The sequence below is a fragment of the Diabrotica undecimpunctata genome, chromosome 9 (assembly GCF_040954645.1).
Source record: "Diabrotica undecimpunctata isolate CICGRU chromosome 9, icDiaUnde3, whole genome shotgun sequence".
Classification (NCBI taxonomy): Eukaryota; Metazoa; Arthropoda; class Insecta; order Coleoptera; family Chrysomelidae; genus Diabrotica; species Diabrotica undecimpunctata.
This window is the reverse complement of record NC_092811.1, coordinates 2,265,768-2,278,809: the sequence shown is the minus strand read 5'-3', so window position 1 is coordinate 2,278,809 and position 13,042 is coordinate 2,265,768. Positions and strand designations below refer to the sequence as shown.

General features: G+C 36.0%; 1 protein-coding gene across 1 annotated transcript in view; it reads left to right on the top strand.

Annotated features, from left to right (window-relative positions):
- Window positions 1–13,042, top strand: part of LOC140449405 (discoidin domain-containing receptor 2-like) — a 1,157,947-nt gene that overhangs the window by 1,078,957 nt on the left and 65,948 nt on the right. Inside the window, exons 11-12 of the mRNA XM_072542564.1 lie at window positions 1,257–1,369; window positions 9,901–10,095. Coding sequence (XP_072398665.1) covers window positions 1,257–1,369; window positions 9,901–10,095 — 308 coding nt within the window. The remainder of the gene's footprint in view (window positions 1–1,256; window positions 1,370–9,900; window positions 10,096–13,042) is intronic.

Genomic DNA, 13,042 nt, shown 5'->3' with positions numbered 1-13,042 from the left:
TAACCTTGCTTACCGCAATAAATAAAATCTTCACGGCCATCATACTCAAAAGATTAACAAACAAGATTGAATTTTAAGCTGGTCACCAGAATCCTCCTGCATAGACCACATTAATACTGTTAGAGTAATAATGGAACAGTCGGTTGAATGGAACACACCCCTATACATGGTTTTTGTTGACTTCGAACGTGCCTTTGACATCTTATCTCATGGTACTTTATGGAAAATTTTAGAGCTGAAACATCTCGTACAAAATAATTTTCATTATAAAGTCACTGTACACCGAGCAGAAATGCACCCTGACACACACACAATGGAATCAACAGCGACGAATTTGACATATTTACTGGTGTCAGACAGGGATGCGTGTTTTCTCTGTTTCTTTTTAACATATCAGTAGACTATGTTGTCTCCAAACTAGACTCCAGCACAAGAGGGATACAATGGACGTTAACCACACGCGTAAGAAATCTTGAATGCGCCGAAGATATCTGCCTGTTAGGACAAAGGTTTCAAGATGTGGCTGATCAATGGAAACACTTTCCACTGAAGCCAATAAAGTAGGTTTGAAAATCAATATTAGTAAAACCAAATCCATGAGAGTAAATGCAATAAACAACACGCTATTTACTATCAACAACTGGCAGATTAAAAATTTGGAAAACTTTACGTATCTTGGAAGTGTCATAACAGAAAGCGGAGGTAAAGAGGATGATATTCGTATGAGGATACGAAAAGCTCAACAAGCATTCAGCTTGCTCCACCCTGTTTGGAGATCTGGCGAGTATACTAAAAGGACAAAGATCCACATGTTCCAGCCAAATGTCATGACTGTTTTACTCTACGGATGAGAAACCAAGGAAGAAGAAAAAGAGGTCGCCCAGTACAAACTTGGAGAAGATCCATCATGGAAGAGATAAGAGGTTAAGGAAAGTCTTGGAATGAGGTGAAGGCCTTAGCGCAAAATAGAACCCGATGGCGTGTTTTTACTGAAGCTCTATGCTCCACTTAGGGGTTCAAGAACCTTATATATACTTACATATAAAAAAAAGTAAAAGGCCAATTGCTACTATATCTATACATGTTCAGTTCAGTTTAATACATTTCTCAATTGTTCTAATCTTTCTTAAAATTTACGATGATTTGAAATATCAAAGTTCCAATGCAAAGTTTTATGTACTACAATCACTTATTATGAAAGTGGTTGTACCATTCAGTTTACTAATGATATATTTTTAACAATATTTTTGTTACAGGTTCATCTATGCGAAGCCGAGGGTCTTCCCGATTTTAATGGAGCTTCATCCTTCCATAAGAAGCAGTTGGTGATCGTCAAGAGCTTGTGGAGAGGATGCGGAGATGCAAAAAGGTATTTTTTTCTTTTTATTTTATCTAAAATTATTGCTAAATACATAAATTTCTTCTTTACTTCTTGTCTGACAACATGACGCCATGCCATGTGAATTGTCTCAAGGTGATATGCTCGTTACATAAAAAAGACGATCAGCTCTACTGTCGCAACTACAGATGTATATCCCTGTTAAAAACTGCTGACAAAATACTAACAAATATTCTCTTTGAAAGGCTATAAGTTTACACAGTTGGCAGTTGGAAAATACCAGGCCAAATTAACTCTAGAAAAATCAACAATTGACCAGACTCATTCAATAAGATAGATCCTCGAGAAAACATTAGAGTTTAACATTAAAACCCATCACCTATTCGTTGACTTTAAGGCTGTATACGTTAGTATCAAGAGAACAATACTATACCAGTCAGTGTGTGAATTTGGTATACCAGAAAAGTAGCTCCCCACAGTAGTTTAGCCATGTTTCCAATATTTCGTCAGTATCGGTCTTTAGATTACCGTCCTTATCTATTATAGACCACGTTTGAAATTTAAATTCTCTGTTAAACTATGTCTGCGATCACTTAAAATTAATTTGTACATTAAAAATGAACGTTTTATTTTGACAGACGTAATTGGAGCATATTTCAGGGCAGATAATAAATCTTGCTCAATCTTTAACTCCTCTGAAAATGTCCCATTCAAAATTTTAGCAAAATTATGTTGTTAAAACAATTTTTTAACATTATACCACGATTAATACCACAAAACAATTGCACGATGTCGCTGTTTTTGACAGAATATTGGTATCATAATTTGCCGTAAGTATATATTAATCAGCTAAATGGTGGATCATTAGTAAATCAATCCCTACAAGCAATTAGTAAACACCAAAAAGGAGCGCCTCTACCAGCACTCCCTATCCCTACGCGAATCGTTGATCCGCCAGTGAATGAGTAGCATCAAGATACGCCTAAACGTGTTCCGATAATTTATAGAAACAGCCGATTTAAGCATTATAATTGTAACAATGTAAGAGCGAGAGAGAGGAGATGTCAAACTGGATTACTACAATTATACCGCACCTGATCCTGGCTCCCGGTTCAGTAGCTACCCAACGCCCCACAACAGACGTTTTCACCCCTTGAACGGTTAGTCCGAGGGATTAACAGACGAAATGTAGTGCGTGATCTGGTTTAGGGGTCACATTTTGACGGGTTTGACACTTTTCCACTTCATGTTAACGGAAACAAACGTTTTTTCGCTTGATTTATACACCACAGGAAATAATTAATAACTTTATTTATGGCATGACCCATCGGATTCGTTTTTGCATTAAAACTAGTCGTGGTAACACTAATAATTAATTAAGCAGAAATGTGTTGTCTAGATGTCACATCTGCCAAACAACTAACTTTGTAGAAATTGCTATTTTTATTTCTTGTAATTTCCTTTTTTCAAATATTTAGTTTAGATTTTAAATGACTTTTTTTGTGAATTTTATTACATTACTGACAAATAACTGCCCTATATATATTAGAAAAGTAACAAAAAGAGCTGTAACGTATTTAAGACTAAATAATTTTCAAAGGTACCCTGTATAATATAAGATCGATACTAATCATCGAACTGGTTCAGAAAATCGATAAAACCGACTGGATTTTTAGATTTTTATTGTGACTTCATTAATTACTGTTAGTAGAAACACTCAGAACCTTTTTGTCTAGTTCTCCAAGTGAACAATATTAGCTATGACTATCAAGTGACTAATCAACACTTAGCTACGGAAAAGAATAGGTCTGTCTCAGATCAACATAAGACTATATAAGGAATTGCCACTAAATCAACACTTTAGCAGAAGCGGTTGACCTTCAGTCAACACCCTAGGGCCAGTGCAGTTGTTCGCAGATCAAGACTCTGATATCACTCCATTCTCTCGTGCGGCGGACCCTGTTTTATATGGTCCTTAGATTTAAATTGGTGAAATATCAGATATTTGTCATGAGGCAGATATTTAGGAAAGCTTTGGATGGTGAGATAGAATTGTCCAGCTAATGTTCTAATAGGTTCTAATAATAGGTTGAGATATTAAAATTTGAAATTTCCAAAAGAGTAGCAAATGATGTTAACATTTTGTGATAGTTTCATCATTATCATCATCACCAGCCCGTTGCGTCCACTGCTGGTCATAGATCTCTCTTATTTTTGTCCATTGTGCTCTATCTTCAGCAATTTTCAGTTAATTTCTTGACATTTTCTGTCGATATCGACAGTCCAACGAGTAGGGGGTCTTCCTACTACTTCTTCTTCTCTAAGTCTTCATTTCTAACTTGGTCACGAAGCGATATACTCAGCATTGACCTTTTCATTTTCCTCTGAGCTATTTGCAGCATTTTAGAAGAAGTTGTAGCTGTCAATGTCAAAGTTTCGGTCCATAGGTCATCACAGCACACATCGGTAGTCAATGCAACATGCTTGTAGTGCTTCCAGGATTTTGTCAAATTCTACTGTGTCAAAGGCTTTATAGAAATCTACACAAGCCAGAACTAGTTGTCGATTGTATTCGATAGTCTTTTCTATTACCGTTTTAATGCTCTGTAGGTGATCATTTGTTCCACATCAGGTACGAAATCCCGTTTGTTCTATTGACTGGTAAAAATCATGTTTTTTCTCAAGACGATTCGTTACCATACTTATAGGTCTGTAGTTTCCCAATTTATGGGGGTCTCCTTTTGTGTACAACATAATTACCTCAGCATTGTGCCATTTGTCGGGTATATTACTGTCCAAAAGGCACATGTTAAAAAGTTTTTTTATTTTCTTAACTATGAAAGTGCCTCCGATTTTGATTGCATCAGTAACTACACAATCTTCGCCTGGAAGTTCTTAGCTTTTAGGGCTTTTTATTTCGTCTATTGTGATTTCCTGTAGTACTTCTGATCATTGGTTGACAATGTCCTTTTCCCTTGTTAATATTTCTGGTACTCTGGTACTTTCTCTATATCTTCTCGGTTGTTTGCTTTGTGTTAGCTTGTGTGCAGCAATTTGTAGAAGTCTTCAACTATTTTAAGGGTTTCCTCTCTATTGGTTGTAAGATGACCATTTCTATCTTTAATCTTTATTATCTGCCATGTCCCCATTCTTCTAACTCAAATTAACAATATAAAATTATCGTAAAAGCAATATATAAAACTCATTACCGCATTTGCACCATTCCTCTTTGATTTAGTAGCCTTCGAACAATTTTCGTGTTTTTTTCATTTCGCTCCTGCATAACTACAACTTCTAGCTACACAAACGATTCGAATCGGTAGCAAATTTGCTTCTCTTCTATCTCAATCACCGCCGTGAAATTTCCGTCGACCCTCTAACGTTCAAATCGAGTTTGATCAGTTTTATCAATTCCCTATTCCGCACAACACTTGCTACTCTATTGACTTTGATTATGATTCACGGCGAAAAATTAGATTAGAAGGGGGCGACCCTGATTACGAACATTTTCTTTAGTCCGCGAGCCCGAATCGGATAATGAGAAAGCAACTGGGTTTGTACAACTGCCGGAAAGGTTTGCTAATGAATAAAATAACATGCTTTCACGCTTTTTGTACAGGACACGTTTCACGAATACAGTCGCATTAGGTAACGAGGCGATGTTGTCTAGGATTAATTTGTTTGATGAGCTCACTTTCCTAGCTTTGTAGAAATACATTTGTTTATAATATACTCCCCCTGTACGTCAATGCAGTTATTCTAATTGTTACGACATAAACATATTTCTTTAATACGCCTCTATACTGTATTTACTTTACCAAAAAAAATTCGAGATTTCGTCAAAGATCCAATGTAAATTTGTATTACCTCATACACCAGATCTTTTCATAAAATCATCATCATTTTGGCTTTCCAACCCTGAGCTCCTAGCCTCCTCAAGAATTTCTCTCCAGTCGTCCCTATCCATCGCCTTCCTCCGCCAAGCACGCATTCCCATATTTCTCATGTCTTCATCGATGTTATCAAGGAACCTTGTTCTGGGTCTTTCTCTTCTTCTCTGACCAATAGAAAATAAAATTTTATAGTTCTCCCATTGACTGAGAGTTTAACTGAACTACTTGAATTATACTCCATTTATACATTGCTTTCAATTTTGGTTTTAAATTTTTAGTATTTTAATTTCATAGTCAGATTTCTTCTTTTCTACAGTATTGATAGTGCCTGGTAGACCCTTTTATTGTAGTCAACCACCCACTGTCTAATAGATTGTTTAGTCTATTTCTTGCATTCATACTTCATACGTCTACTTCAATTGCTCTCAAACTAACACCCTAATTATTATAGACAGGTTTAAGTGTGAGATCTGGATTATGCAATCTACTTAAAATATTCTGTATGTCATATTTTATTAATTGATTTCCTAGAGTAGTGTCAGTTGGACCTTTGGTCAATGCTTAGTTACATAGAATTTTAAAATGTGCAGATCACATCTACATGATTGTGACTGCCCATCCAAGCTGTCATATGTCACATCTCACCTAAACATTTTCGTTAATACCGGGAGCCATTTTCTCTCCTGTTGCCGACCAGAATGTAGCTTCGACTTTTTTAAATAATTTTAAATTGTTTGCCCTTGTTTAGTGTAGTGTTATGTTCAACTTTATGTTTAATTTTATGTGTATGACATTCTGCAATTGTTTGATAGCCCAAAATTGACGAAGTAAGTATATATATACAAGGATTTCCACAGTTTTCACTGTATTCCTTCACTCAACCGTTTTCTCCAATTTTTCCTATTTAGCCAGTCCCCTTCCTGTAGGTTTCTTCTACTCATTGCTTCGTCCACTTCATCTCTGAAAGATCTTCGGGGTCTGCCTCTCTTTCTTCTTCCTATCGGGCTCCACTCTGTTATTCTATTTATCCACCGATTTTGGTCTGCTCTTCTTACCAGGTTAACCTGTTCTGTTCGATGTAGTGTATTATGTCGGAGTTCATTCCCATTCTCCTCTTAATCTCCATGTTATTTATTCTATCTCTTCTTGTTACTCTGCAGCTTCTCCTTAGGAATTCCATCTCTGTTGCTCTTATTTTGTTTTTGGTTTTCTTATTTATTGTCCAATTTTCACACCCATAAGTGAGGATACTTCTTGTCATGGTATTATATATTTTTTTCTTTGTTTTCATGCTGATGTTCTTATCCCATAGTACCGGGTTCAATTTTCGTATGCAGTCTCTTGTTGGTCCCAGTCTATTTTGTATATCTTCCTCCGTTGTTCCTTTGTTTGATATTATGAAACCTAAATACTTATACTTGTCTGTTCCTTTGATTTGTTTACCTTCGTCTATTTCCAGCTGTTTTATTTCTGTATCCTCCGTTGTAAGGTATTCAGTTTTCTTTAGATTTATTTCCATCCCATTCTTTGTATATTCCTGCTTCAGTTTTCTCATCATAAAACTGAGGTCATCCTCGTCTTGTGCGATCACTATGTATATAGATATTCGTTCCTTACTGGTATACCCATTCCTTCGCACTTTCTTTTCCATGGTTTCAGGGTTTTTTCCAGGAATATTTTGAACAGGGTGGGGGATGTGGAGCAACCCTGTAGTAGTCCCTTTGTCGTCTTAAATGGACTGCATATTGTATTGCCCGTTTTGATAGCTACTTCGTTATTCTTGTAGAGTGCTTTTACCGCGTTTATTAATCTTCGTGGAACTTCGATAGCTTGGTTCTAGGTATTGAGTCATATGCCTTCTTAAGATTAAGAAAATCCAGATGGACCGATCTATTTTTCGCCATTCTTTTTTCTATTAGTTGTTCGACCGTGTAAATGTGATCTAAGCATGTAAATGTGAAACCTGCCTGGTCTTCTCCGATTTTATCTTGTATATATATATTTCTAATTTTTCCTTTATGGTCTTTCCATACAGTCTGCCTATAGACGATAAAATGCTGATTCCCCGATAGTTTTCGCAGTTTTTTCTATTTCCTTTCTTGTATATTGATGTCATATATGCTTGAGTCCATTCTGCCGGTAAGTCTTCTCCATTCAGTGCTCTCTCAAACGATGAATTGTCGATTTACCACCTCTGAAACTAGCCTGGTATTTATCTACTATTCGTTCTGCATATGGTGCCATACGGTGACATAATACTATGGAAAATATTTTATATGCTGCATTAAGAAGCGTAATTCCTCTGTAGTTAGAGCATTCAAAGATATCTAATTTTTTTGTATGGTGCAAAGTATTCCAATATTCCAATAATGGCATAATGCTGTATCATGGCTACCTTCTTTATATAGTTCAGCTGGGATATTATCTATTCCGGGTGATTTGTTTCTGGCTAGTTTTTTAACTGGATCTTTCACTTCAAGAATCGTTGGTGGTTCCTCTTCCCTCTCGTCTGTTCCCCTTCCCTTATCTCTTTCGTCTTCCAGGTTTTCTTCTTCTTCCTCTATATTAAGTGCCTGGTTAAAGCATTCCACCCATCTATTTAAAACATCTTTCCTTGTTGTTTACAGGTCGCCATTCTTACTTCTCCATTATTTTGTGGTTGCCTTGAATTCTTTTCTGTTGATGTTAACTTTCTCATAGAATACTCTGAATTCTTTCTCTCTGTTGAGGTTTTCTATATATTTAAGTGCCTCATTTAGGCGGTTTCGTTTTTTTCTTTTGTGTATGCTCTTTTCTTCTCTTCTCTTTGTCTGGGAATTCTCTACAGTTGTTCCAGTTCGTCGGGTTAGCATCTTTGTGTAAGCTCCATTTTTTTTGTTAGAAATAATATTTACATAATATTTGAGGCCTTAACTCGGCGCGACATTATCGATATAAAAAACAATTTGAACTTATACTTTTACACACCTGCAGTTTTTTTTTGTTATTTTATTTCACGACCTCTCAATAAAAAGGTTTTTTAATAGCCGGTCATAAAATATTTTAGTGCTTTTAAGTTTACAAAACTATAATACCATAAAAAGATAGTAAAAAATCTCTCCTTGCTCGAAAGTCTCTATAAAAGCTGGTTCGCGCCGCAATTATCAGAATTATCTTGCACTCTCAGTAAATCAGAATTATATATTGTCCTCAGTAGCAGATATTGTCCTTGTTTTCCTTTTCCTATTGGTCGTCTGCTCAAGACCATTTTTGAATTTTGAATCCAATCAACTCTGCGCTCCAAAATTAACGCATAATGTTAAAATTCTTATTTTCAGTTGTAATGAAAAAATGTTGTAATGTTTGTTGTAATGAAAAAACAATATAACATGATAAATCTAAACATTAAAACAAACAACTGATCTAAACAAACTAACATTATAAATTAATGACGAAATTGAAATTTTTAAAGTTAAAGAAAATACTAGTACCATGTACTAGTATCGAGTATTGCCTCCTCTGGCATTTGTTACTGCTTGACAACGATCTCTCATACTGAGAATAATCGTTCTGATTTCTTCTTGATCAATTTGATTCCAAATTTCAACCAACCGCAAAAACAGTTCATCTAATGTGTTTGGTGCATTAGGTAGTTATCGTAGTCGTCTGCCTATGATGTTCCAAACATGTTCTATTGGGTTGAGGTCAGGACTTCTCGCAGGCCAATCCATGGCAGGAATTCCAACCTTCTGACGATACTGCTGCACAATTCTTGCCGTGCGTGGCCTGGCATTATCTTGCATAAGCATGAAATTATCCCCCATTATTCTAACTAATTCCGTACGAGCCTCTACGGCTCACCCACCCACCCCACACCATTACCGAGCCGCCGCCATACTGTACAGTCCCTATGGTGTTACACTGTGCGTAGCGTTCCCCAGGCCTTCTATACACTAGGTTTCTCCTGTCATCAGAAAAAAGACAGTACCTGGATTCATCGGTGAACAATATTCTTCCCCAATCGTCATTATTCCAATCAACATGTTCACGAGCAAAATGCAATCTTTGCCTTCTATGGTCTCTGGTCAATAATGGGCCAATTGGTGGCTTTCCAGGGTGTAGGTCGTTTTCGGCAAGTCTTTTCTTCTAATCGTATTTTGGCTGATTCTAAAGTTATAACTATCCAAAAATTCGTTTTGTAGAGAAATACTGGTAACAAACTTTTGTCTCAGTGTACGAAGTGTCAAAAACCGGTCTTGATTAGGAGTTGTAACCCTTCTACGGCCTTGACCGGGTCTTCTCGAGTTACTTCCAGGAACAGAAAAACGTGTTAACACTCTTGAAATGGTTGACTGGGTGACGTTAAAACGTTTAGCGAGTTCTACTTGAGTGTATCCTTCTTCGCGAAGAGTAACGATTCTAAAACAGTCACTTTCTGACAAATTTCGATTTTCTTGCTGCTGGTGGTTCATTTCAAAGAAAAAACACTTAATAAACTTGAAAACCCCCTTTAAACGTTTAGCACAACGTAATCCAACCCAACTAAATTCGAAATAAAATAAAGCACAAGCAATGGAGCGCAGTGTATTTTATTTCATTAAGTTTCATCATATAAAATATCATTTTTCAAATGTATTTATTTCGACAATCCTTTTGCCTACTTTTGATACAGTAAACATTTTTTTCCAGGCACGAATTTTTGCGAGAGACCAGCTGGTTGGCCGGCCTAAGAGATCCCAACCTAGCGCGAGTAGTTGGATTTTGCAGTCAGGACGAACCCATGTGCGCTCTGATGGAACATTCCGAACCCGGCGATCTCCCGATGTTCTTAGTACAACGAGCTGTCAGCGAAGATGGCGTTACGACTAAAGGGCCTTGTATTAGGTGAGTTCATTAAAATCCATTAATTTTTTGTTTCAAACCAAATATTAATATTGTTTAAAAGGTATTTAACTCTTCAATGTGAGCATTATTTGCACCGGAAGATTGTCCGGTTGTGGCCAATTTCAATATGTCATCGATAATATATAGGACAGACAAGTAGAAGTTCTAACAAAGTATAAGTAAACATACCAAAAATGCAGTGTTTATTAAAATTCATAGCTGTTTATGAGCAGAGGCCGCAACTTGTGTGTTTGATGTGTAAATTGATCGGTTTATGTACACATTTTCATAAAAACTGACTTGTGTTGTTACTGAAACGATTCATTCGAGTAATGAATGAATTTTTGACAGGTTTAAACACTTTTGTAAGAAATATTATATATTGATTAAATTAAAACTGTAACTGTAAATAAAAAACCTATTATCTATTGCTCTACCAACAAAACAATGTGTATTTGTGAACTATGTTAATAAGACAAAAGTTTTACTGTCTGTGAGGTAATTAGAATGTTCAAAGTTAAAGCAGTAGAACTAAACGAAACTAAAATAAGTAACTAATGTCGAGAACAACGAAATATTCTGCTTGTTAAATGTAAATTAAGTCCCGCAAAGAACTAACTCATTCATTGCCACTCTCAGAAAACCGAGTATAGTCGGAAATTGAATATCAAATAGTAAAACTACGTAAGTACTCATTGTCTGGCAAATTACCATCAAACACCGAAACAATGACTTCATCTTTTATGCACTTGCTCTTAATTATTCTAATTGAACATCTAACGGCAAAGGCAGAGAGACAGAAAGACAGTCGAGGAAAGGAAATGTATGCGGTAGGTGATGATCACAACCGTCCGATTTTCGATTTTTAAAAGGAAAATGTCGTCCATATTCTTTTAGATATAATGAAAACGCGTTTGTTTCACATTTAAATTTAAAAGGAAAGTTTCTAATGAATGTTTAGCTAAAACTGTAGTGTTTCGTTTATTATTTCATACTATTTTATGTGCAGTAATTCTTTTATGTAAATACTGATACGTCTTTCCAATATATGATAAGTTGCAGTCGAATTTTCCTTTTTTTCTCTATAGTGAAATGCTGATGCGAGCGTCACGGAACTAGTGCCACAATATGGCGTCGTCACGAGTAGCGTCATGGAATAGCGGGTATTCATATCGGTTTACTTCTATCGATTACTTCGTTTCTAGTCATCATATATTGACTATAAGCAGGTTTGAATTAAAAACTAGGGGAGAGGGGGGCAAGTTGTTACATAATTGATTCTATTATTTATTTGGGCAATAGTAGATCTTTTATATGAAAACTAAAATCGGATTAAGGTAGTTGATACATTTATACAAATAATGTTAATTTTAATTTATTTAAAAAATTATATTTAACATTTTGTTATTATCAATTTAACTCAACTTGTAAATTGTAACAACATACCCCACTATGAGGCAAATTGTTACAGTCCATGGGGTAAGATGTTACAATAGAAAAAAAAATTCTAAAAACTTCCCACAACATTATTTAGTGGTCACAGAAAGAACCCTTGCTTAGCTACAAAAAATATTATAAACATGACACACAAAATGAAATAAAATAAAAAATGAAAATCTGAACAAACCTGTTTACAAGAATGTTAAACTAGTCACTATCGGACGAGCAGTGAATACAAATATAAAAATCATCGTCTTTTCCACAAGCAATATGTGCCCACTTTTGACACACAATGCACCGAATCCATTCTTCGTTTTTGGACTTCGAAAATGGAGCTAAACATACCAGACACGTCGATTCCTCATCCTCTTCCGAGCTTTCAGAATCTGATTTTTTGAAGGTGTTTTTGGTAATGACGGTCCGTTTCTTACATTTTTTAACAGTAGTTTTTACCTTGTTTCTTGATTCACCTGATATGTTTCTTTTGGTTGCCCCCACATTTTTTTTTCTTTGTCTTGCCTTTTCTTCCTCCTTCAAAGCTGATTTAATGGGAGTATCAGTCAAAACAGCGGAAGTTCTTTTCTTCCGACCCCCTTTGGATTTCCTTGGCATTGCTTTTGGATAAGGCTTCAACTCCTGGGGCGTTATATGAGTAGGTGAATCGACAGGTTTACTTATCGCCAAGTTAAAATCTGTGCTTGTAGAAGGTTGCTGTTGGGAAGGAGTTCTATGTGTTTCGGTGCCAATAAGTGCCGGATCTATGACTACTGTTGCGTTTATATTTTCTGTTATTGGCCTATTTGTTACCTCTGCAGGCAAGAATTCATCATCTTGAAAAATTTCTCTGTTGTATGGCCAAATTCCTGTCACACTAAATCCTTTTTGTATATTGAGAGGTGTAACAGCAAGAGGAAATGAATCTTTAAGAACGATAGGTATATCGTAAATGTTCATTACTTTACCGGGATTAGATCTTAACCATGCATCTGCAGCACTATTAAAATATCTTTTAAGTGGGCCAAATACCGTCCTATCAAGCGGCTGCAACTTGTGTGATGTATGTGGCGGGAAACTTAACAGAACCACTCCATTTTCTTTGCAAAAATTCAACACCGGAATAGACAAATGAGACTCGTGATTATCTAATACCATCAAAACGGGTTTCTCTTTGCTACATCGTACAAACTGGACGAAATGTTTCATAAACAACAAAAAGTTATCACATATCATCCATCCAGAGAAATGAGACGCACAACTACACAACCAGGAGGTCCATTGGCTACCATAACATCTTTGAATTTCTTTCTCGGAAATATTAAAAATGGAGGTACAAAATTTCCAGTTGCGTTGACAGCTAATGCCAAGGTAACAAGTTGACCTCTTTCTCCAGATGTGATAGCACCTACCTGCTTAGTTCCCCTTTTTGCAATGATTTTTGTAGGCCTTTGGACAGTTTTAAGTCCAGTTTCGTCCATATTTTACACTTCTTGGAGCTCAAATTTATATT